The sequence below is a fragment of the Gouania willdenowi genome, chromosome 20 (assembly GCF_900634775.1).
Source record: "Gouania willdenowi chromosome 20, fGouWil2.1, whole genome shotgun sequence".
Lineage (NCBI taxonomy): Eukaryota > Metazoa > Chordata > Actinopteri > Blenniiformes > Gobiesocidae > Gouania > Gouania willdenowi.
Genome location: NC_041063.1, coordinates 7260432 through 7284242, shown reverse-complemented (window position 1 = coordinate 7284242; position 23811 = coordinate 7260432). Strand labels below are relative to the sequence as shown.

At 37.3% G+C, this 23811-nt stretch overlaps 1 protein-coding gene across 6 annotated transcripts in view; it reads right to left on the bottom strand.

Annotated features, from left to right (window-relative positions):
* Nucleotides 1-8051: 8051 nt before the first annotated feature.
* Nucleotides 8052-23811, bottom strand: part of ntng1a (netrin g1a) — a 183985-nt gene continuing 168225 nt past the window's right edge. For 4 of the 6 annotated variants that reach the window (XM_028434940.1, XM_028434938.1, XM_028434941.1 and 1 more), the window contains 2 exons: nucleotides 18492-18626; nucleotides 8052-8943 (listed from right to left, as the gene is read on the bottom strand). In XM_028434940.1, the coding sequence (XP_028290741.1) occupies nucleotides 8681-8943; nucleotides 18492-18626 (398 nt within the window). In that variant the 3' untranslated portion in view covers nucleotides 8052-8680. The remainder of the gene's footprint in view (nucleotides 8944-18491; nucleotides 18627-23811) is intronic. The other 2 variants (XM_028434943.1, XM_028434944.1) reach the window with 1 other exon arrangement.

Sequence of the window (23811 nt, the reverse complement as noted above, 5' to 3'; positions counted from 1 at the left end):
TCATTCATTTTCCGACCCTGTTCAGGGTCGCGGGGGTATGCCGGTGCCAATCGCTGGACAGGGCGTCAGTCCATCACAGGGCAACACAGACAGATAACCACTCACTCTCTCATTCACTCCTATGGGCAATTTAGAGACTCCAATCAACCTAACAGTCATGTTTTAGGATTATGGGAGGAAGCCGGAGTACCCGGAGAAAACCCACGCAGCACGGGGAGAACATGCAAACTCCACACAGAAAGGACCCAGGTGTCCACCCCAGGGCTTGAACCCAGGACCTTCTTGCTGTGAGGCGGACGTGCTAACCACCAAGCCACCGTATTATTATTATTATTATTATTATTATTATTATTATTATTATTATTATTATTATTATTGTTTATTTATTATTATTATTACTATTATTATTATTATTATTATTATTATTATTATTATTATTATTATTATTGTTTATTTATTATTATTATTATTATTATTATTATTATTATTATTATTATTATTATTATTATTATTATTATTATTATTTGCATTATGTTTGGCTGGAGTCCACATCCAAAACAACTAAAACCATTTACAAAACAAAACGACTAATCATACAGTCACGCCTAGTTCCAATGAACTATCAGATGATTGATATACATTTACAATGTATCAATATACTTTAAAAAAAAAATTGATTGTGTATTTTTTGTAGTAATGTGTGTTTTTGGAGAAATTTGTTTTGTATGTTTTTTTTATATTTTGTTTGCGAAACACTAGGAGGAGGTGGCCAGATGTCTTTAAGAAACGAAGAATATTTTTTGAACAATTTCAGCCCATTTTTGCTTATTTTTACCCTTTTTCTGCAACTACACCAAACTTTCAATATTTTAACCTATTTCCATTACTTTTTCTTGCCATATTTTTGTTCCTTTTAATGCATTTTTGCTACATTACTCCCATTTTTGATACTTCTACGTCACAGTTTAAGACCATTTCTGCACATTTTTTCCACTTTCAAGACATTTTCAGCACATAAACCCTTTCCACCACTTTTCCACCTAATGTCACAAATGTTGACCCATTATTGTCACTTTTAACCTCTTTTCACCATATTTCATAATTATTCTTTTGCAATTTAACCACATTCACCATTTTTCATACCCATTGTTTGCCAGTTTAAACTAATTGTTCCTATTTTATGCATCTTTTTGCATAGTTGTCATTTTGTAGATTTGTTTTTATTTTATTAATTTCTGTATATATTTTTAAAATGTTTGCTTAATTTTGGGGGGTCATTTGGGGGACACAAAAATAAAAAAATAAAAATATGTCTATATAATTTTTTTATACAATTAAAGCTTATTTTCCCCTTTTTTCTGCAACTACACCAAACTCACCAAATCTTTACCTATTTTCAACACTTTTTTTGCTCCTTTTAATGCTTTTTTACTACATTACTCTTTTTTCAACATCTTTAATATCACTCCAGCGGAATATAAATATCACTTTTACCCTTTAGTAACATTTCTCTGGTAATCTAAGGGTGTGTTGTATTATTTTTACTCCTTTTAATGCATTTTTGCTACATTATTCCCATTTCTGACACTTTTTCTACCTAATGTGGCATATATTGACCCATTATTGTCACTTTTTACCTTTACTCACATAATTTCATGCTTATTTTTGAAAATGTAACCACATTTACAATTTATCATGCCCATAACATTTTTTTTAATTTTTTTTCTGTCTGTTTTTTCCCACTCTAAATTGTAACTTTTAACCAATTTCTGTTTAAAAAAACAAAAAACAAAAAAACAAAACATTTTATTTGTGATTAAAACAAGGATTTCCATCTTTAAGATGATTATAATAATAATAAACTTCCTGGATAACAGTGGATGTTATTCAGATGAATAAATAAATGTGGTTATCACAGATTCATAGAACAATAGACCATCATTTTGCTGACTTTATGGTGAATGTCAGATTCCTCAGCATTTTCCACTCATTTTGGCCCAAAGTCACTTGTTCTTCAAGGTCTCCTGTCGCGGCCCTAATTCCTCCCAGTGTGTTGAGCCCCGGTGTCGATGCTCCACGCTGTGTGGAGAATGAAAATAGACTTGATCCCAGATATCTCACCTCCAGCAGCTGTGGACTGACCCCAACCCTGGAGCATTACTCAAACCAGCCCCAGCCTCTGGATTATCCCTGAGCTACGGAGCTTTGTGGAAAGAACTGGTAAAAGGTGTCATGGGGACAATGGGGAAGTATTTTTCTTCCTGTTGTGGGATTTGTGACTCAGCAAAGGTATTTGGGGAATGGGTTTGTAATTAGAGAATATCCCTGGAAGGCCAAAGACGACCAGTATGTTCAACACTTCTAATGATATAAAGAGATAATATACAGATCTATAAATGCACTATTTGTTATTTTATATTATTAATTAAATCACTGGTTTCCAACCTTTTTCAGGTCGCGACCCCATTTTTATATCACACATTTCTGGCAACCCTACAGACATGTTTTCTCTAGAATTTGTTTTTTTTATACAGGATTATTGCACAAAGTGACAAGATGCGACATCTCGGGTCTTTATTTATTTTTTGCATTTCATTTTAACGAGAATTATATTTCAGAAAGTGAAATTATAAAATACTTTTGTTTGAGATTGTGTGTGCTAAAGAATAATAATTTAATAATGATTATAATCATAATCATTCGAAAAATATATTAATGTATAATTTTACTTGACATTTCAAGCAACCCCTTATTTTAATTCACGGCCCCAAGGTTGAAAAACACTGAATTAAAGAAACTGGAAGTAAGTTGATGAGTCATTTTTAGTAATAATACCAGTATACTCAAACACTGTAGTCATGTAATATTTTTAACATGTGAAAAAGCTTAACGCACTATTATTATCACAGGTTTTCAATGCATTTATTCAACTTTCTACTTTATGGTGCAGGTAAAAAAAAAACATGATTTTGCACATTATTTCTAAATGATTTGCACAAATATAAACCAATCAGCCTAAAAACCATGTTTACGCAACCTTTGATTTCATATAATTTCCTCTTTCTAATAACATTTGATTTAATGAAATTCCTAAACATTAGCATTAATGAAGGCTAATGTTAAGGTTTTATTAAGATCATTTTAGGATATCGCGATATTAAAGCGTCACTAGATATATTGTTGATGTGCAAGTGGTTAGGCCTGGGTAATATATATCGATATGTTATTTTATAGCTTATTTTGTATTATAATACTGGTTTTTTGGAGTTGTTGCTTTTATTACTTCTCAGAAAATCCGTATGATAATATTGAGATTTATCGTATATTGCCAAAAAATGGAGATATGAGTTTTCACCCAGCCCTAGTAGTGATATTGCAGTGTGTGTGTGTGTGTGTGTGTGTGTGTGTGTGTGTGTCTATTCAACTGTAGGAAACAAAGTCTACGTCAAAGATCTTGATGACCTTCTAATATTATTGGAAAATAACATGTTTATATCTTAAATCTGGGCTGTTAGTTCTTTTTGTCTTCTTCTTGAATGATATATTAGGTCACGCAGAAGTCAAAGAAACATCAAAGCAATCAGCAGACGCCTTTGAAGAAGCCTGGCAGTTGACAGTCAAAACATGTCAGGAGATCAAAGTAAATTTCCCAAAAAAAGTTGGTCTGAATAATTGAAACCTTAATATTGCTCAAGTTTGATGTTTGAAAAAAAATATTATTTGAAGAATATCATGATGACGTGATTAGTTTTTTATTTTATTTAAATTTATTTATTTATTTTAGCTTAGGAGTTTTTGCGTTTCATTTACAAAGTGGCACTTTTCGCACCTTAATAAGGAAAACATTTATTTATTTATTTTAATATTCCAATTTAGTTGAGAAAGTATGTTCAGAGTTAAAATCAAATAAAAACATGCTTTATTTTCTAACATCAACTTATTTTCTTTTCCCACCTTTCCAAAATATTGTATTGTTATCATGAGTCCAGAAGCGTCTGTTATTATTATGTACGTAACGTGATTACAAAAGGCTTGAAACCTTTGATAAACTAAGGGTGTAAGAAAAAATCAATTCAGCGATATATCGCGATACTTCACCACTCAATTATCGTATCGATCGAAAAAATGTCTGAATCAATTTTATTTAATCATGTTTTTTTATAAAGAAATTAAATTTAACATTTAATGTCACTATCATTAGCATAGCACGTAAACTCCTTGTCACTAGGTGTCAGTGAACGCACCATCAGCCCTTGTTAAACTACCTCACTGCTCAATGACTTTTAGATTGCACTTTACTTTTTATAGAAACACACTTTTATAGATATATGTGGTTCCTTTTTTTTTTTTAAAGAATTGAAGAACTTAACAGAATCAAAATCTGTTGTAGAAGCAAAAGTTCAACATTTTTTGAAAAATGACAGTTTGATAAACAAACATCCCACTTATTTTTGATATTGGTGCTTGGATTACAGCTACTTGTTATTGCAACGTAAAAAAATGAAATACAATTTATTTGTATCAGTTATTAATTATTGATATCGTAATATTTCACAATGTATATCGTCACATCGTGACATGCATATCATGTATCATATTAGGGATGTAACGATTCACTCAACTCCCGATACAATTTGATTCACGATACTGGGTTCAGGATACGATTCTCTGACGATTTATTTTACAAAATGGGACTGTAGAAAAATTATGACTGAAAAATATTCCTTTATTTTTTTTGGGAAAAAAACCGAGAAAATACAGTATTATTTTCCTTTTATTTTTCATTGGCAAAAGAATCCCTTGATAAACTATTCAAAACAATGCAATTTAACTAAAAATAAATATTTAATGAAATAAATAAAGGAATAATACAAATGAAGAAGAAACCTATTAATTTAAATTCTGGTTCTATAGTAAACAATGCAAAACTGCATAATAGTTAATTTTCTTTTTAAAAGTGGAACTGAAAATGTATTTTTTGCCTTAGCAATTGAACTTTTAAAAAAAAAACAGTAATGTCACTGTATTTAGATCAGATATTTGTTTGGACCAGCAGAGGGCGCTGGTAACCCAGTGGTCAGTTGGCATGCAGATATTCTAGCAGTGAAGAAGCAATGCTATGCACTAGCAGACAGAGCTACTAGAAAAACGTGACTTTTACAGATATTCACGTAATATTACAGATATTCTTTAACTGCTATCGGGATAAGGAATCATTTGGGAACATGTTTAAGAGTAGAAGGCGGCCAGAAAGAAAGTAGTAGCTGATTCCGCCCGCCGCCAACACTTCTGGACAAGAGGATAAATATATAGCGCCCTCTGCTGTTTAAAAAAGTACTGCGATTCAATTTTCAGTGTATCGATGTGAATCGTGATACCTATGAATCGATGTTTAACTGTCTTACGATTAATCGTTACGTCCCTATATCATATTGTCAGATTCATGGTAATGCACCGCCCTAACATGTCGGGCAGGTTGCTTTAAATGCTGTGCTATGATTCCTTTACTGTTTTTAAACTTATTTAAGAAAATTATTATAATATTAGTGCAGGTTTATTCATCTGTAATTCACCCAAAGTTCATAAATGGGCTGATAACTGTGCTCTGTAGGGTCGATGTGACATATTTTGTATATTGTGGTGATTTCACTTTGGTGAAAACAATGCGACTTTGTAAAAGCTTTTTCTATTATTATTCTAAGTTGATTTAAAAAGAAGAAAAGGTCTTATTATGAAATCATATTTCTTTCTCAGTTCGTGTTAAATGATGTTGCCACATTACTTTCATGCCCAGCATGTCTGCTGTGCATTAATTAAATCAAACAGTGGGACGCTACAGCACTTCAATTCAATGGATTTATGGAAATTACCAAGTGTTCACCGTGTCTGAGCTCAAGTTTTACAATCTTAGAGAAATGCTTCTGTTTTACCCTTAAACTAGTGTGTGTGTGTGCGTGTGTGTGTATAACAGGGTCAATTATAATTGGAATTGCATAATTAATAATTATATACAATTATAGTGTAAATATAATTGTAATTTTAAAAACCTGCTGCTGTCGTAATCGTAATGAAATTGTAATTGAGTTTAGATAATTGACTTTGTAATTGCCGTGAAAAAATTGTCAATTATATGTAACGCTAAACTGGGGAACCATGTTACAGTTCTATGTACAGTTCTACACATATGTAGTTAATAATTATTAAAAGATGTTTCATATCAAGTTTCCCCACATTTTATCATTTAAAAAAATGTAATCTCGGGGTATAGTGACACAAAACAGGCTCAAACGCCCACACCATAAATATTAAAACCTATGTTTTCATTGATTAGGAAGCCTAACAAGGTAATCAATAGATAGGAAAGCAATTAGATGATAGATATTCGTTTTTAGTGTATTTTACAGCTGTATTAGAGATGCTAACAGAAAGCTAACACAACAGCAAGCTTATTTCAGGCTCTGTAATTGTGATTAATGAATTTTAGTAATTGAGAACGTAATTGTAATTGACTTTTTGAGGATAAAGAATAATTGTAGTTTAATCAAAATTGTAAAAAAATAAAAAATAAAATGCTGGTCCCTGTAATCGTAATTGAATTGTAATGGAGCATGGGTAATTGAAAATGCACTTGGAACTGAAAAAAGTAATTGACCCCAACCCTGATATCGACTGAAATTTCTCTTTTCAAAATAAGACATAACTCCAAAAACACTATAAATTAGCATGAGTCTCTCCAAACTAAACAACAACACACAACACATTTTTTATATTTTACATTTTTATTCACTTAAATTCTCAAGTGATAAAGCAAGAACAAAACATTTATAATGTCCTTTGGTGGGATTTTATTACACTGTATTTAATCCGTTTGTGTAAACTGATATTCTCTGATGTCAGGACGTCGCCAATACAAAGAAATAAAAGAAATAAAACAAAAACAGCACAACTGAGAATAACGTAAAAAAAAACAAAACATGAACATAAGTGTGAACTAAAGAATAAAATAACGGGTACTTCTGCTTTAAATAGAGACATTAAAGGTTTCCTTCTTTCCATCACAGTTCAGCAAAAATACAAAAAAAGGACGACATGTTTGTTTGTTCTTTCCAGAGAAACACACTGATGGGTTTTCTACGCACACGTTTGCTGCTCCAATAGAAACTCTCTCTGGTATAAGCGTCAGATTCAGGTGGATTCAGTCGTTTATTGTCGTTATTAAAGGAGGAGGACGAGGAAAGACGGAGGTCGGGTTCTTACACGTGTGTATCATCACTAACATCGGACAAAAAGAACCTTTCACAGAGTTCACAAAAGCACGTCGGTGAGGGGGTGACGAAGGTCAGCGAGGGCGTGAACAGACGGGACGATGGAAGGGCGAGAGACAGAGAGAGAAAGAGAGAGAGAGAGCGATTTAATTTACCCACAATGCACTGGAAGCCCTCATGGCCGCTCTGCATAGTCACTAACGTGTCCAGTGTTCACTCTCAGACATCCCAAAGGGAGGGCAACCATTTCAGTTCGTTAAATTAATTTACTAAAACTATGATAAATCTGTTATTAAGTCAGTGATTCTCAACATGTGGCTCTTTATCTCTTCATTTGAATAATTATTCCCTAACTTTTTAACCCCTTTTTTTACCTTTTTCTTTGGCCGTTTTACAACTTCCTTTGACCCATTTTTGCCCCTTTTCCCAAAAATTTGACAGTTTTTTTTTTTTTTCCGATTTTAGCTTTTTTTTGCCAATAAATACCCCATATTCCTCATTTTTGTTCATTGTTGCAAGGTCTTTTTGACACTTTGATCCCATTTTTGTCGATTCTTTAAACATTTTTTTGCCACTTTTTATCCAAATAAGTGACTTTTGCCCAATAAATACCACTTGTTTCCATTTTTCCCTGCATTTTGCCTCTTGTTGTTCCACATTTTTGCCCTTTTTCACTATTGTTTGTCACATTTTTCTCATTTAAGCAACCTTTTGGTTACCTTAGCCCATTTTAGTCACTTTTCACTCTTTTCTTGCCACTTTTTGACCATTAAATACCAACTTATACTCTTTTTTTTGGTCACTTAACTCTTTGTCAAATGTCTGGCTGTGATTGGCTGATCACCAATCAATCAATCTAACTAGATCAATACGTTTGAATCTCTGTAAAAAGAGAGGGGGATTAATTTGAGTTTTTATGAAAGTGTGTGTCACATCCCCCCATGGGTGAGATGCACTTGGTGATTGGCTGCAGCTCTTGTTGTCATTGTTGTTGTTGTCGTCGTTGTTGTTGTTGTTGCCGTGGCGATAAGAGGGAAAGTGAACCAGTCCGTCACCTTCACTCATCTGTTCAGAAAGGGAAGGTATGGCTTAGCGGGGAGGAGGGGGGGAGGCCGACTGCACGCTCACTTACTCAGACTTTAAATAATATATTCCATTTTTTATCTATACGTTTTTAAATCTTTATATATTTTTATTTGAAGTTGGATGAAAAGTTTTTCACTCTTTTTGTCCCTTTTTCTGGTCGAGTCCTTTTGTGTCTGAAGGCGAAGAAGAAGAAGCTCAGTACGTTACAATCCCACAAGCTCACAGATGTTCGTTTTTTAAATAGTTCTTTGTCATTTGAAGGAGGGATGTGGGGGGTGGGGTGTCGGGGTGGATGATGGAGGTGGGAGGGGGGTGTCGCTATCATCTCCTCAGAGCCCAGCGGGCCAATAGGAGGCCTCCGTCAGCAGCGCCGAGCTCAGCAGAAGAAGCAGTAGCATCAGAAAGGTCCCGATGGATGGGGACGTAACGGGGGCTTGTCCTGACTCCGCCCCCTTACAGCCCCCCAGCTCCGTCTCACAGCGCGGCTTCTCACACAGCACACCGGTGTAGGCCGAGGGACAGCTGCAGCGCACGTTGTTCACGCACACGCCTCCGTTTTGGCATCGCAGGAGTTCGTTGTCACACACCCGAGCTACACAGAAAACAGGAGAGACACGTTAGCATCCAACATATCAGTTTTACACTAAACATCACACAGTCCTAAACTTTTATTAGTCACAAAAATCTTTTTAGACATAATGCTAACACATTCAATCAAATTTTGACACCTTAATGGTACATTTATTTTCCCAGGAAACACAAACACAAGTGATTAAAAAGTAAGTTGATTTTACCTGAAAGAAGAACTTAAGCCCAAAACTGTATGTAATTGGTTTGAAGTCGTGATATTGATTGATTATTGTAAAGTATTTTAGTCATAGTATTTGAATTTGCTGTATTTTGTTTGTTTTGAGGTTTAAACCCAACGATTATGATTGAATTTTCCTATTGGCTGAGGATGGTGTTTTAGTGGCTTCTTATGTCACTGTTGGCCCCGCCCCTTCTATAAAAAACTATTCCCTCAAGTAGCTAATTAGCACGGTTGGGTGCAATTCTATTTTTCAATTACAATTACATCTTTAATTATCCATGTTCAATTACAACTCAATAATGTTTACGGTGACCAGCCTTTTTCCAATTACAATTAAAATTACAATTATTATTTTCCCCTGAAAGTCAACTTCAATTAATTTTTCAACAACTGAAGTTCAAATACAATTAATCACAATTACTGAGCCTTTAATAAACAAGCTCATGAAACATAAACTTCCTCATGTGTTAGCTTTCTGTTAGCATCTCTAATGCTAACGGGTCAGTCCTAAATCAGCTGTAAAATACACTAAAAATGAATATCTATCATCTAATTAGTTTCTCATCTCCTGGTTACCTTGTTAGGCTTCCTAATCAATGAAAATATTGGTATTAATATATTTGGTGTGGGTGTCTGAGCATTTCTTTTGTCAGTATACCCATAGATTTAATTTTTCAATTACAATGAAAAATGTATCTGAACTCAATTACAATTCAATTATGATTTTTTTCAATTACAATTATAATTGTCACAATTGAATACCAATTACGTGATTACAATTATAATTGACTCCTACCCTGCCAGTTAGCATAACATAGATTGTTCTTTGGAGATTTTATAGTATAGTTGGGCGTGTCTTAACTGCTCCAGTTTTTTTTTTTCAGCCTAGAAACTTAATTACAATTAAAATGCAAACCTGTGGAACCACGGTACGGTTCTATGTCTTACAGATACGTAGTTAACAATTATTAAAATATATTTCACCTCTCAGTGGATCTTGGATCATTTTACCATTTAAGAAAAATATTAATACAAATATTTTCATTGATTAGGAAGCCGAACAAGGTAACCAAGAGATGAGACACTAATTGCATGATAGTTAATATTCTTACAGCTGATTAATGGCATGGGTCAAACTGACCTGTTAGCATTAGAGATGCTAACAGAAAGCTAACACAAGAGGAAGGTTACATTTAATAAGGCTTATTTATTAAAGGCTTATTAATCGTGATTAATTGTATGTGAACTTGAGCGTAATTGTAATTGAATTTCAGGAGGGAAAGTAATTGTAATTTTAATTGTAATTGGAAAAAATGGCAGTCACTGGTATCAAAATGAAGTTATAATTGAACATAGATAATTATAGACGTAGTAGTAATTGAAAAATGTGATTGACCTCAACCCTGGTTCAGTTACTCTTTAAGTTCTAGAAATTGTAATTTTAATTCATTTAATAGGATTTATGCATTTCACATTGGCTCATAATGAACATGAATAATTATGAATGAATTCTACGGCTTAAATTCAACTCCTATCCTCAGATTGACTTTTAGATAAATCCCCAAAAAATGCAGTTTTAAGTTTAAACTAGATTATCTTCCTCACTATGAAAAGGACAGGCTCTCTAATGCTTCCCCCAGAGGAACGCACACGTTTCCCTAAAGCCTGGGAGTTTTTCCCCCACAACGACATCAGCCCCGACTGTAGACCAAGTGAACATCAGAATAGCAGCACTATATATTGTGTGTGTATATGTATACATATATATATATATATATATATATTTGGAGGCCACTCTTTTCCCAGCGGAGCTGAGCTGAAGGCAAACAGAGGCGAGCGGCACAAGCTAATAAACCAACAGAGACAAATAAACAGTGATAAACACGGGGGCCAGTCTCACTGCTTTATGGGGAGTGGAAAACAATGTGGTGAGCAACTATATCACCAATAAACACACACACACACACACGGACGCACACAGGAATGTACACAACAAAGCAGGGGTTTTAATGGTGAAGAAGTTCTAAGGGTAGTTTATTAAATTAATTTACTAAATCCATGATAAAGCTGTTATTAAGTCAGTGATTCTCAACATGTGGCTCTTTAGGTCTTAATTTCAATAATTATTCTCCCAGAAAACCTTAAAAGGGGGAAACATTTTAACCTCCCCTTTTTTTCTTTGTTCTTTTACCTTTTTCTTTGCAACTTCCTTTGTTCCATTTTTGCCTCTTTTCCGAAAAAAATTGATACTTTTTAGTTTTTTTAGATTTTGGTTCCATTTGCCACATTTTCCCTCTTTTTAGTCACTTTTCACTTTTTACTTGCCACATTTTTGGACCATTTTTACCACCTGTTACTCATTTTTTGTCACTTTACTCATCACTGTAAACTCTTTGTTTGCCTTCGTCAAATGGCTGGCTCTGATTGGCTGATCACCACTGGATCAATACGTTTTCAACAATGAATCTCTGTAAAAAGTGAGGTGGATGAGTTTACGATTTTTATAACACTCAAGGATTGCAAAAATATTATTTAAAAATGTATATTATACATATATTTCACTTGCTAATTAAAACAAACTTCCATGGTTTAATATATATATATAGAAAGAATAAAACTTGGCAAACATGAGAAAAAACTAATATTAATACTAACTTTGAGTTGTTTAATACACAATACATACTTGCTGTTCAGTTCACTTGCAGTGCATTCATTTACAAAAGGGAACATACTGTACTCGAATAATATTGTAATTAATACTTTGCACCTTTTTATTTATTTGGATTCAAATAATATATATATTTTTAAATATTGTTTTGGTTTGTGCAAAAGTGAACTTACTTGATTTTAGTGTTTGAAGGATTTTATTTATGTTTAAAAAATATATTTAACATTGTTTTGTGCACAAAATAAAGAACGTTTTGGTTGAGAAATAATCATGATTTAAATGATGACTAAAATAATGGTGATTATAATGTTTTCTATAATGGAGCAGCCTTACAGACACACATAGCTGAGCTGGGAGCATAGAGGAGGTGGTTATAATTGGATGGTTCACTCTGTGGTCACAATCAATGACCATCTTGTGTGTTAATTAAAAATCTACAGGCATTGATGTGATCAGGACGCTGGAGAAATTCCTTTAATTAGGTCAAAAGCTTCAGCGTCACTTTTACCGACAAGTTTGCCTTTAGCTTCCCAAATGTGTAACTCAACATGTCCAAGGTCAAAGTGGAAGGGATGAATAGAAACTGATTTGATGGTGATATGAAACGGTTCAGTTTTAGCTGAAATCAGTCATTCACAAACAAAAGGCAGCAGATATATATATATATATATATATATATATATACATATACCAAGCATGAGTAACTCTCTAACTGAGTACATTCATCATCACCGTCACCAATTCAATAAATCACTTTTTCTGCACCACACGATCCTCCTATGCTGTGAAAGCTTCCAGGTGAGGACCCTGATCGTCAATAATCATCACATTATAATAATTTCTTCCTACCAAAAGTAAAAACCAGTATAATTTTCTGAGCTTGGAGAATGGACTGAGATCATTTAAAGACTTTAAAATCATCTGTTTTTAGACTGAAATTTTTTTCCCGTCCACTTTCCTGTCGTTATTTTGACCAAGTCACTGCAACACGTGCACTAACCAGAGCAGGCACTGAGTTAAATGACCAGCTTTGTTCTGTTTGCGTTGGATATGAGAACTAATATTTAAATAGAGGATCGATGAACTATTTGTGCTCGTCTATGAACGATGTGTTTGAGGAGAGATTGAGGTTTTAATTGCATATTTCAGTCTGATAGTTATTCATAAATACTGCAGCAAGAGGAATGCAAAGGACATTTTTAATAGTTCAGTTTTACCATGTGACCACGTACTTATCTGCTCAGTTATTTTCAGTTTTCCTCATGTTTGTATGTTGACGATGCATATATATATATCATTTACTCTACAAAAGAAAGCATTTTCACAACCTTCAATCAGTCAGCACAAAGATTGTTCTCAGCTATTAAAATCTTATTTCTTATATTTTATTGCATGCACATCATGTGTTTAGCTTCGTTACACTCAGGTAACACTACACAGTTGGGTAAAGTGTGTAAATCAAAAATAGAATACATTTGTAAATGTGATTCTTTTGTGCATCTTAGACGTGATTGGCTGATTTAAAAAGAAAAATAGTCTTTTATTTCTGGTTTTATTTTTAAGTGGTTTAATAACTGAAAATGTAGCTTTAATGGAGGTATCAATTAATTATTGTAGAAGCTACCAAACTGAGTTAAAATGGGCACACACACACACACACACACACACTTACACACACGCACACACACACTTACACACACACACACACACACACAGAACATTCTATCCCATCAATCTTCATCCAAGACAGAAATCGCCCGAGATCTATCGACATGATCTAATGCTGCGTTCAAAGCAACCCAGAAGTCTGGATTTTCCGACCTCCTACTTGAAAAAGTGACCTTGAACGCCACCTGAAGGCGGAGCTCCTACTCGAAAAAGTCGGTCAGCAGTGTTTTAGATATTTCCACGTGAACTCAGAGGTTGGAATTTCCAACTTGGAAATCCAAAGTTCAGAGTTCCCTTGAACGCATGAGGGTCATGAGTCTTGATTCGTCATCTTTCTTCTCACACACGAGGAGTTTAGGTCATAAATATGGAAAAAGTTTAATATTTACAACTTGTTTCAGAGCAGATTGTGGGTGGGAGGGGGAGTGAAAAGAGGTTAAAAGTGACAATAATGGGTCAACATATGTGACATTAGGTGGAAAAGTGGTGGAAAGGGTTTATAAGTGCTGAACATGTCTTGAAAGGGGAAAAATGCATTAAAAGGACCAAAAATATGGCAAGAAAAAGTGATGAAAATAGGTTAAAATATGCAGAATTTGGTGCAGTTGCAGAAAAAGGGTAAAAATAAGCAAAAAAAAAAAATAGCTCAAATTGTTCAGAAAATAGCCACGACCCCAAGGTTGAGAACTGCTGTTTAAGAGGATCAACTAAATAAACAAAATGATACGATCTGGAGTAGTGTGTGTGTGTGTGTGTGTGTGTGTGTGTATGTGTTCATTCATCATGAACCGTACAGATGTTGATCTCCCCCAGAACAACACATGAAACTCTTAGTTTTTCTGGTATTCTAGTGAACATGGAGGTGAATGCAGAACTCTGAATGCTAAATATGGAATGTATAGGTCAAAGTGAGTGGATACTTCTGTGATTCTATCCAACAGTAACTGTCATGATTGGGTGTTGGTGTGGACCCAAATGCAGGGGAAGAAGGAGGCAGGATGCAGGAATAGCGTTCTCGGAACCAGTCCATGTTTAATTCAAAAATCCAAAATCCAAAATCAAAACTCAAATCCAACTTAGGGGAGTTGGAACAGGGAGCAAGACCAGACACGAGGAAGCAGATAACGACCCTGACATCACACAGACACACAAACACCCAATCATGACAGAATGATCCAGCCGCCACAAGTGGACCCAGCAGAGACAGATTTGGCTGAGATGGACATGGCCGAAAGGACTGCCTACTGGCAGAGCTACCTGCTGGAGGCAAGGGAAGATCTGCTGTATGGATGGGAGGACGAGCCTGTTAGGGATCCCTACTGGGGAACTCGACTGGCTTTGGGAGGACCCCGGAGCCTACAACGAGGTAAAGGTCGGTCTAGAAGGAAGGGTCAGCCCCGCCAGTCTCCTAGCTCCCAGGCTAGCGTCCCTGTTTCTCCTAGCTCTCAGGCTAGCGTCCCTGTTTTACCTTGCTCTCAGGCTAGCGTTCCTGTTTCTCCTAGCTCCCAGGCTAGCGTTCCTGTGTCTCCTAGCTCCCAGGCTAGCGTTCCTGTGTCTCCTAGCTCCCAGGCTAGCGTTCCTGTGTCTCCTAGCTCCCAGGCTAGCGTTCCTGTGTCTCCTAGCTCCCAGGCTAGCGTTCCTGTGTCTCCTAGCTCCCAGGCTAGTGTTCCTGTGTCTCCTAGCTCCCAGGCTAGCGTTCCTGTGTCTCCTAGCTCCCAGGCTAGCGTTCCTGTGTCTCCTAGCTCCCAGGCTAGCGTTCCTGTGTCTCCTAGCTCCCAGGCTAGCGTTCCTGTGTCTCCTAGCTCCCAGGCTAGCGTTCCTGTGTCTCCTAGCTCCCAGGCTAGCGTTCCTGTGTCCCCTAGCTGTCAGGCTAGCGTTCCTGTATCCCCTAGCTGTCAGGCTAGCGTTCCAGTCCCGGCTCCACGCACCCGGCCGCCGCCTGCCCTGCCGCCTGCCCTGCCGCCAGTCCCGGCTCAACGCACCCGGCCGCCGCCTGCCCTGCCGCCAGTCCCGGCTCAACGCACCCGGCCGCCGCCTGCCCTGCCGCCAGTGCCGGCTCCCCGCACCAGGCCGCCAACGTCGCCGCCAGTGCCGGCTCCCCGCACCAGGCCGCCAACGTCGCCGCCAGTGCCGGCTCCCCGCACCAGGCCGCCAACGTCGCCGCCAGTGCCGGCTCCCCGCACCAGGCCGCCAACGTCGCCGCCAGTGCCGGCTCCCCGCACCAGGCCGCCAACGTCGCCGCCAGTGCCGGCTCCCCGCCCCAGGCCGCCAACGCCCAGCCCTCCTGTCCCGTCTTCGCCCGGCCCGCCGGAGGTCTTCCCGCCTGTCCCGTCTTCGCCCGGCCCGCCGGAGGTCTTCCCGCCTGTCCCGTCTTCGCCCGGCCCGCCGGAGGTCTTCCCGCCTGTCCCGTCTCCGCCCGGCCCGCCGGAGGTCTTCCCGCCTGTCCCGTCTTCGCCCGGCCCGCCGGAGGTCTTCCCGCCTGTCCCGTCTTCGCCCGGCCCGCCGGAGGTCTTCCCGCCTGTCCCGTCTGAGCCCGGCCCGCCGGAGGTCTTCCCGCCTGCCTCGTCTGAGCGCTCTTCGCCGGAGGTCTTCCCGCCTGCCTCGTCTGAGCGCTCTTCTCCGGAGGTCTTCCCGCCTGCCTCGCCGGCTCCGCCTCATGGGAGGCCGCCGGATTCCTGGTACCCTGCTTCGCCGGCTCCGCCTCAGGGGAGGCCGCCGGACTCCTGGTACCCTGCTTCGCCGGCTCCGCCTCAGGGGAGGCCGCCGGACTCCTGGTCCCCGGCTTCGCCGGCTCCGCCTCAGGGGAGGCCGCCGGACTCCTGGTCCCCGGCTTCGCCGGCTCCGCCTCAGGGGAGGCCGCCGGACTCCTGGTCCCCTGCTTCGCCGGCTCCGCCTCATGGGAGGCTGCCTGAGCTTGGTTTCGACCCTCCTCCTGGCCCCCGTCCACCCACCCTGGTTTGGTGTTTGGGTGGTTAGGTTTTGTTTTTGGAGCGTTTGGAACCCGCTCCTTAAGGGGGGGGTTATGTTGTGTCTTTGTTTATTTGGTTTGTGTTAACTCTCGTCTGTGTTTCAGGGATTCCTGTTTGTGGCTCCACCCCTCAGTGATGTCTGTGTGCTTGGCTGGTGAATGATTAGCTCCCTCGTGTTTTCACCCAGGTGTGGCCCATTCCCAATCAGGCCTCCTCCACTATTTAGCTGAGTGTCTGGACACAGTATGGCTGCGGGATCATTGTGTGTGTATGATGTCAGGTTAGTTGTCTCCTTCCGTGTTTCTGGTCTTGCTCCCTGTTCCTACTCCCCTGTTTTTGGATTTAAGTTTGGATTTTGGATTTTGTATTTTGAAATAAACATGGACTGGTTCCAAGAACGGTATTCCTGCATCCTGCCTCCATCTTTCCCTGCATTTGGGTCCTCACCAACAGCTCATCGTGACAGTAACAGATCAGTTTGATTCTAATGGTTCAGGCAGTAGTTTCGTCCTCAGGCTTTGATGTCCAAACACAGAATGTTGTCTTGTTTACTTCAGTCAACAATCACAAATGGATTTGACAAAAACAAGAAAATTATTTGACGGATACGATGATACATGTGGATGTTTGATAGCATGGTTGGGTCCATGTAGTGCAGCAGTGAAGGGGGGGATGGGGCTCCTTAAACAGATTACAGGCAACATGTCAACCAGTCAATATTGACTCAGCTGTTGTTGTGTTAGTGAGCAGCAGCATGCATCGTAACACTTGCTGGGACCACATTGGTGCTTCATAAAGGACTGGGTAGAAGTGTTAACTTTGTAGGGTTTTATTGTTTATTTATGACCCCCAACACCAAAATCATACTTTATTTTATTATTACATTTATCATGCATTGTAGAGAGAACACTGCTACACACCAATGTAAAATAAAGTCATGTGAAAATATTTAGTCATTGCATGAAATTTTTTCATTTTGTGTATTTTGGTCATTCATTGTATTTTTGTTGTTATTTTGTGTGTTTGGGCCAAAAAACTGAGATGAGGCCAAAGGCTTTGTGTGTTTGTGTGTGTATTTTTGTATATATTTCTCTCATTTTGTGCGTTTACTTCTCTCACTTTGGATATTTTTTGTGTTTTTGTTGACATTTTGTATATTTTTCCTGTTATTTTCTGTATTTTTACAGTTGATTCTCTTTTTGGAGTCATTTTTTTGTACTTTTCTTCTATTCTTTGTTTTTTTTTGGTTTGCCATTTTGAATGTTTTTTGGTCATTGCATACAATTTTTTATTTTGTCTATTTTTGTTATTGCGGTCATGTTGTGCCTTTGGGCCACAAAACTTAGACTGAGGGTTGCATGTGGCCGAAGGCTTTGTGTTTTTTTTTGTATATGTGTCTCTCAATTTGTGTATATTATATTTGTAACGCTTATACATTATTATTTTATTCTCTCACTTTGCATACAGTATTTTTTGTTGTGTGTTTTTGTTGCAATTTTCTCCATCTTTTAGAGTTATTTTCTATATCATTTTCAGTTTTAATGTATTTTTCTGTAATTATTCACTTCAAAGGCAACAGAAAATGAGTCCTGGGCCCCTGTTCTGCCCTATCATAACCCTAACAAAAATGATTTTCTTTTTAATATTTATACATCAAACTGTGTTTTTGCCCATTTTCTTAATTAGGGGGTTATTGCTGATTTTGTCCATTGGGATTTTGTAACAAAGATAAAGAGAATAAAATAAAATAAAAAAATGAAGGAAGAAGAGGGTAAGCACATGTTGGTATGTGTGATTGTTGAGTATGCAATGTTAGGTTAAATTGGTGACAAAGACAAATAACGGTTAGGACATAACTAAAAAGCAAAGTATTTTTGTAACAAGTATTAGTATTAGTATTTCCAGGCCAGGCGCTCAGACACATGCACATCACGTCGTCCATCCACAGCTCAGAGATCAAAGGACACAGAGGCATAGATCAAAGGCAAAGGTAAAAGCAAGCGTTCCGTGGTGGTTCTACTTACATTTGCATCCATTGTCCCAAATAAAGCCGCGTAGACATTGCTGACACTTGGGCCCTGAGGTGCCCGCCTTACACACACACACTCCTGTTGCATTACAGCGATCACTGACTGAGCCAAAGGGGTTACAACTACACTCTGAAACAACAAAACACACACACACAGACTGAACCTCATTTCTCTCCTTTCAAGGAATGCAACCATTTCAACCTTAATGGGAACAGAATGAGAGACAAATGAAGCTGATCATAAATGGATGAACAGTTTTTTTATCCGTTAGAATAAATGTGTTGTCGTCACATAATTATTTATTTGGTGAATAAATAGGAAGCGTGTAAATATGCAAAGTGATCATAGGCAGAGTTTGAGATTAGAATATAATCAAATTAGTAGAATTAAATATTTAGACCTTCTCGAGATTCGCGCCAATCACAATGTGTGTAACATCTACAATAATGCAAAAATTATTAGTAACATAATTGATAATGTTGACATTACCAATACCAAGTTACATGACTCGAGCGCCCAAAAACTGCTTGTGTTTTTAAAAGAACAACAAATCCCCTCCTGCCCCCCGCAAACTCCGCGTATGAAAGTGATAAAGTTTTATATTTAAATGGTCAAAGAGGGTTTATGTGAACATGCTCGGTTGAAAGTAGGAGTAGAAAGATGATGGTATATGTATATGATGATGATATGAAACAAAGATTAAGACAGAATGGGAAAGTTTGAGAGAATACATTGAAATGGGCATTTTTCTCTGCAGCTTTCTGACAAACGTCCTAAAGCACTGTATTAGATCAAAGGAAACTCAAATACTGCATTACAGATTAAAGGAAACTCAAATACTGCGTTATATATCAAAAGAAATTCTAATACTGCGTTATATATCAAAAGAAATTCTAATACTGCATTATAGATCAAAGGAAACTCAAATGCATTATAGATCAAAAGAAACCCAAATACTGCGTTATAGATTAATGGAAACACAAATACTGCGTTATAGATAAAAGGAAACTCAAATACTGCGTAAAATATCAAAGTAAACTCAAAAACTGTTACAGATCAAAGGAAACTCAGATACTGCAATACAGATCAAAGGAAACTCAAATACTGGGTTATATATCAAAGGAAACTCAGATACTGCATTATAGATAAAAAAAAAAACCCAAATACTGCATTATAGATCAATGGAAACCCAAATGCTGCATTATAGATCAAAGGAAACTAAAATACTGCATTATAGATCAAAGGAAACACAAATACTACGTAATAGATGAAAGGAAACACAAATACTGCATTATAGATCAAAGGGAAACTCAAATACTGCATTAAATATCAAAGAAAACTCAAATACTGCGTTAATGATCAAAGGAAATGAAAATACTACGTTATAGATAAAAAAAACTCAAATACTGTTATAAATCAAAGGAAACTAAAATACTGTGTTATAGATCAAAATAAACTCAAATACTGCTTTATAGATCAAAGGAAACTAAAATAGTGTTATAGATCAAAGAAAACTCTTGTATAAACTAGTCCAGACTGGTTTTTCCACCTCAGACTTGACCTTCCCGCCCGGCGCAGCCACTGGAGTATATGATGAAGTCAAAGTGACACCTATTTTGACAGTCCCTGACCATCACATCACACCTTCTGTCGCACCAAGCGGCACTGAAGTGACTTCCAGAGGTCAGGAGGGAAGACAGAGGTGACGGCCAGTGACAAACTAAGGGAGGAGGGGTCGATGACAAAGAAGCGGGGTGACGGCCGCACATTTGGCAGCAGCAACACCTTTGCCGCTTCGTGACGGGTTTCAGCTGCTCGTCCTCAGGCCGTTCTCTGACTGGAGATGTGACTTTCTCCACAACGTTTCCCTCCAAATTCGTGTTGCTTGTCAAACTCGCCCCCCAGGACCCACGCATGCACCTGGTACCAAGTGTAGTGATTTCACACATACACCACCGCTATAGAAGTAAATAGGACGCAAACAAATCACCTGCAGGCAGACGTAGAGGGCAACGTTTTACACTTAATCAAACACAGACGATGTTGATCATAAATGCAGCGTAAATGTGGCCTCTGGTTTGATTGCTTATCATTACAGAAATGTGTATTTTATTTTGTAGGATGCTTTTAACAAACTACAGTCAATCTTAAAATAAATCCACTCAGAACAAATTAAAAAGGCTTTTTTCTTTTATGAACCTTGGACAGGAAATAACTCATTTGTAACTAGCGGTCCGGGGGCCACACACGGCACTCGGCCAGATTTTTGGTGCCCCCCCAGGTGAATGAACAAAACAACACGATACTAGACAACAAAAACACACAAAACTACAACAAAAATACACGCAGTTACACAAATTGACTCTAAAAATGCACAAAACACCCACAAAAATAGACAAAAAGAAAGAAAACTACATGCAATAATATATAAAACAACAACAACAAAAACACAGAAGAGGCAAAAAGTACACAAAAGGCCTCCAAAAACGGTCAAAACAACAAGAAAAATAGACCAGATGACAAAAAACACACAAAAGAAATAAAAAATTATATCAAAATATCAAAAGATTGTCAGGAAAAAACACCCAAACAACGAAAACATACAGAATGAAAACAATAAATGCAATGACAACAAAAACCCATGGAATACGAGACAAATACACAAAATGACTCCAAAAACAGACAAAACAATAAAAACTCACAGAATGACAAATGAGAAATATACAAAACGACGACAAAAACGTGCAAAATTTGAAATAAAATACACTAAATGACAAAAACACACAAAATGACAGGGAAATACATAGAATGTCAGGATAAATACAGAAAAATACAAAAATGCACAAAACTACAACAAAATTAAAGAAATGTCACGCAATGACCAAAAAATATGCAAAACGACAACAAAAAAACAACAGGCAACAGACAAAGGAACAATAAAAATACACAGAATGACAGAAAAATATAAAAGAAGCAACAATAAAAATACACAAAATAATAGCAAAATACTCGTAGTGACAGATAAAAAACATACCCAAGCGCTTTGTTGTTTCCCTGTGTTAATGCTCTGATTGGTCATTATTCTTGTATCACATTTTAAGGCCGTGCGGTGATGAAAGTTACTCATCTCTGTGCTCTGATGGAGATCTGTTGCTGATGTTAAATTGTACACGTGTGTTTTCTGTATTTTTTCAGTATATTTGTCAGATTTCTTTAAGTGTTCAACGAGGGATATGAATGACTACAAAGAACTCTTAAATCATCAGTTTACAGAGAGTGTGATGGCTCTTTCTCAACTGTTTTTTCATGTTTTTCTACAACTGCGTGTTAATGATAGTTTTATTCTCATCTTTTCCTGTCCAGGGTCAAAGGTAAAGCTGGATTCTATCCCAGTAGACACAGGACATGAGACGATGTGATGCTCTCTGGATAAAGACCTAGGAAATGGTAAAGCTAAGTTTGTGTCTATTTAATGGTTTATATGGTGCTGTGTCTTGTCTCATGGACATTCTACCTTAAAAAAAAAACAAAACAATAATTGATCTCAAAGGTCTTTCCTGTAAACTTCGAACATGAACCTGAGTTTGAACTTGTCCGATGGCGAGTAATTAGTAAAAAGTAATAATTAGAAATAATCTCAGTATCAAAGGCAGAGCTTTAGCCATGTCATTTATAGTGAAAATACATTTAGCTTTTTTAAACTTTGGGAGATTAACAGATGGGAATTATGAGGATTATTAAATTCCAAATCTCCTCAAATATAATATCACTTAAATAACTGCACATTATTTTACTTAAATCTGTTGCAGAATAACTACTGTGTATGTTTCAATAGATGTTGTAGCGGTGACAACATTTAGTTTCTTGTAGCTAGCATGCGTTGACACAGAACGTAGCCTGGTTATTGAATATGTAGACTGGATGAAATAAATAAGTGTGTAAGTGTTCAATTTAAACATGAAAATAATGTGAAATTCAACAGAAGCGTTGGCTGTGATGTACATTTTTATTTAAAGACGCAACGTGATGCACTATATTATCTGCATGTTATCGCTATTGGCCGATATTGGCTTTATAATTAAGTATTGGCTATTCTGAAACATATAATTAACCGATTTATTAACAGGCTTTGCTTCCTTGATTGCCTCATCTCCCGTTTAGAGGCGGGGCTAAGCATAGTAGCGTTACAAAGTAGAATTATTCACTAAATTTACTTATTTCTCTCATTCAAAGCTCCGACACAGAATGTTTGGGTCTTATAAAAATGGCATTTTCACAAAATGTAAGGAGGTAAATGGGTTGAAATGGTTTTAAGGTGGATAGTCTGCCGTATTTTCATTGTTTTGGTTTGAAAAACTATTGAAATGAATAAATTGTACGTTGTACAGAATGTAAGTTGCAGTATTTTTCTTATTTTGAGTAAAGAATTATGAAAGATTTTGCATTTTCAGCATCGTCTTATGTCTGCGTTTGCCAGCAGGACGACATGATAAAGATAAAGATAAATATTTCCTGACGATTTCCTGATTATCTTAAGATAAGTAAAGCCGTAAAAATGTAGTATTTTAGAAGTGCTTCAGTCTATAAAGTACCTATGAATTAGCTCACAGGTTCAGAAAGGTGGGTGACCTCTGATCGAAAGCAGAGGTTCTCAACCTTGGGGTCAGGATCCCATTTGGGGTTCTGAGACACTAGAAGGGGGTCCCCAGATGCCTTCAAGAAACAAAGAATATTTCTGAACAATTTGAGCCCATTTTTGCTTATTTTTACCCTTTTTCTGAAACTCCACCAAACTTTCCATATTTTAACATATTTTCATCACTTTTTCTTGCCATATTTTTGCTCCTTTTAATGCATTTTTGCTACATTACTCCCATTTCTTTCAGTTTTCCATCAAATGTCAGTGCCTTTTCAGCACATTTGTTACATTTCAAGACATTTTCAGCACTTATAAACCCTTTCCACCTAATGTCACATATGGTGACCCATTATTGTTACTTTTAACCTCTTTTCACCAAATTTCATAATTATTTTTGCCAATTTATCCACGTTCACTAATGGTCATGTTCATTATTGGCCAGTTTAAAGTAATTGTTCCTACTTTTCTCTCTCATTTTTAAGCCAATATTGACACTTTGAACCCTTTTTACCACTTTACCTGTCCGTTTTTGTCCACTCTAATTTGAAACTTTTAACCAATTTCTGTAATTTTTAAAATCCCATTTCACCACCTTTTACATCGTTTTTGGTCATTTTCTGCAACAACAGCAAACTTGCCTTATCGTCACCTATTTTCATCACTTTTTCTTGCCAT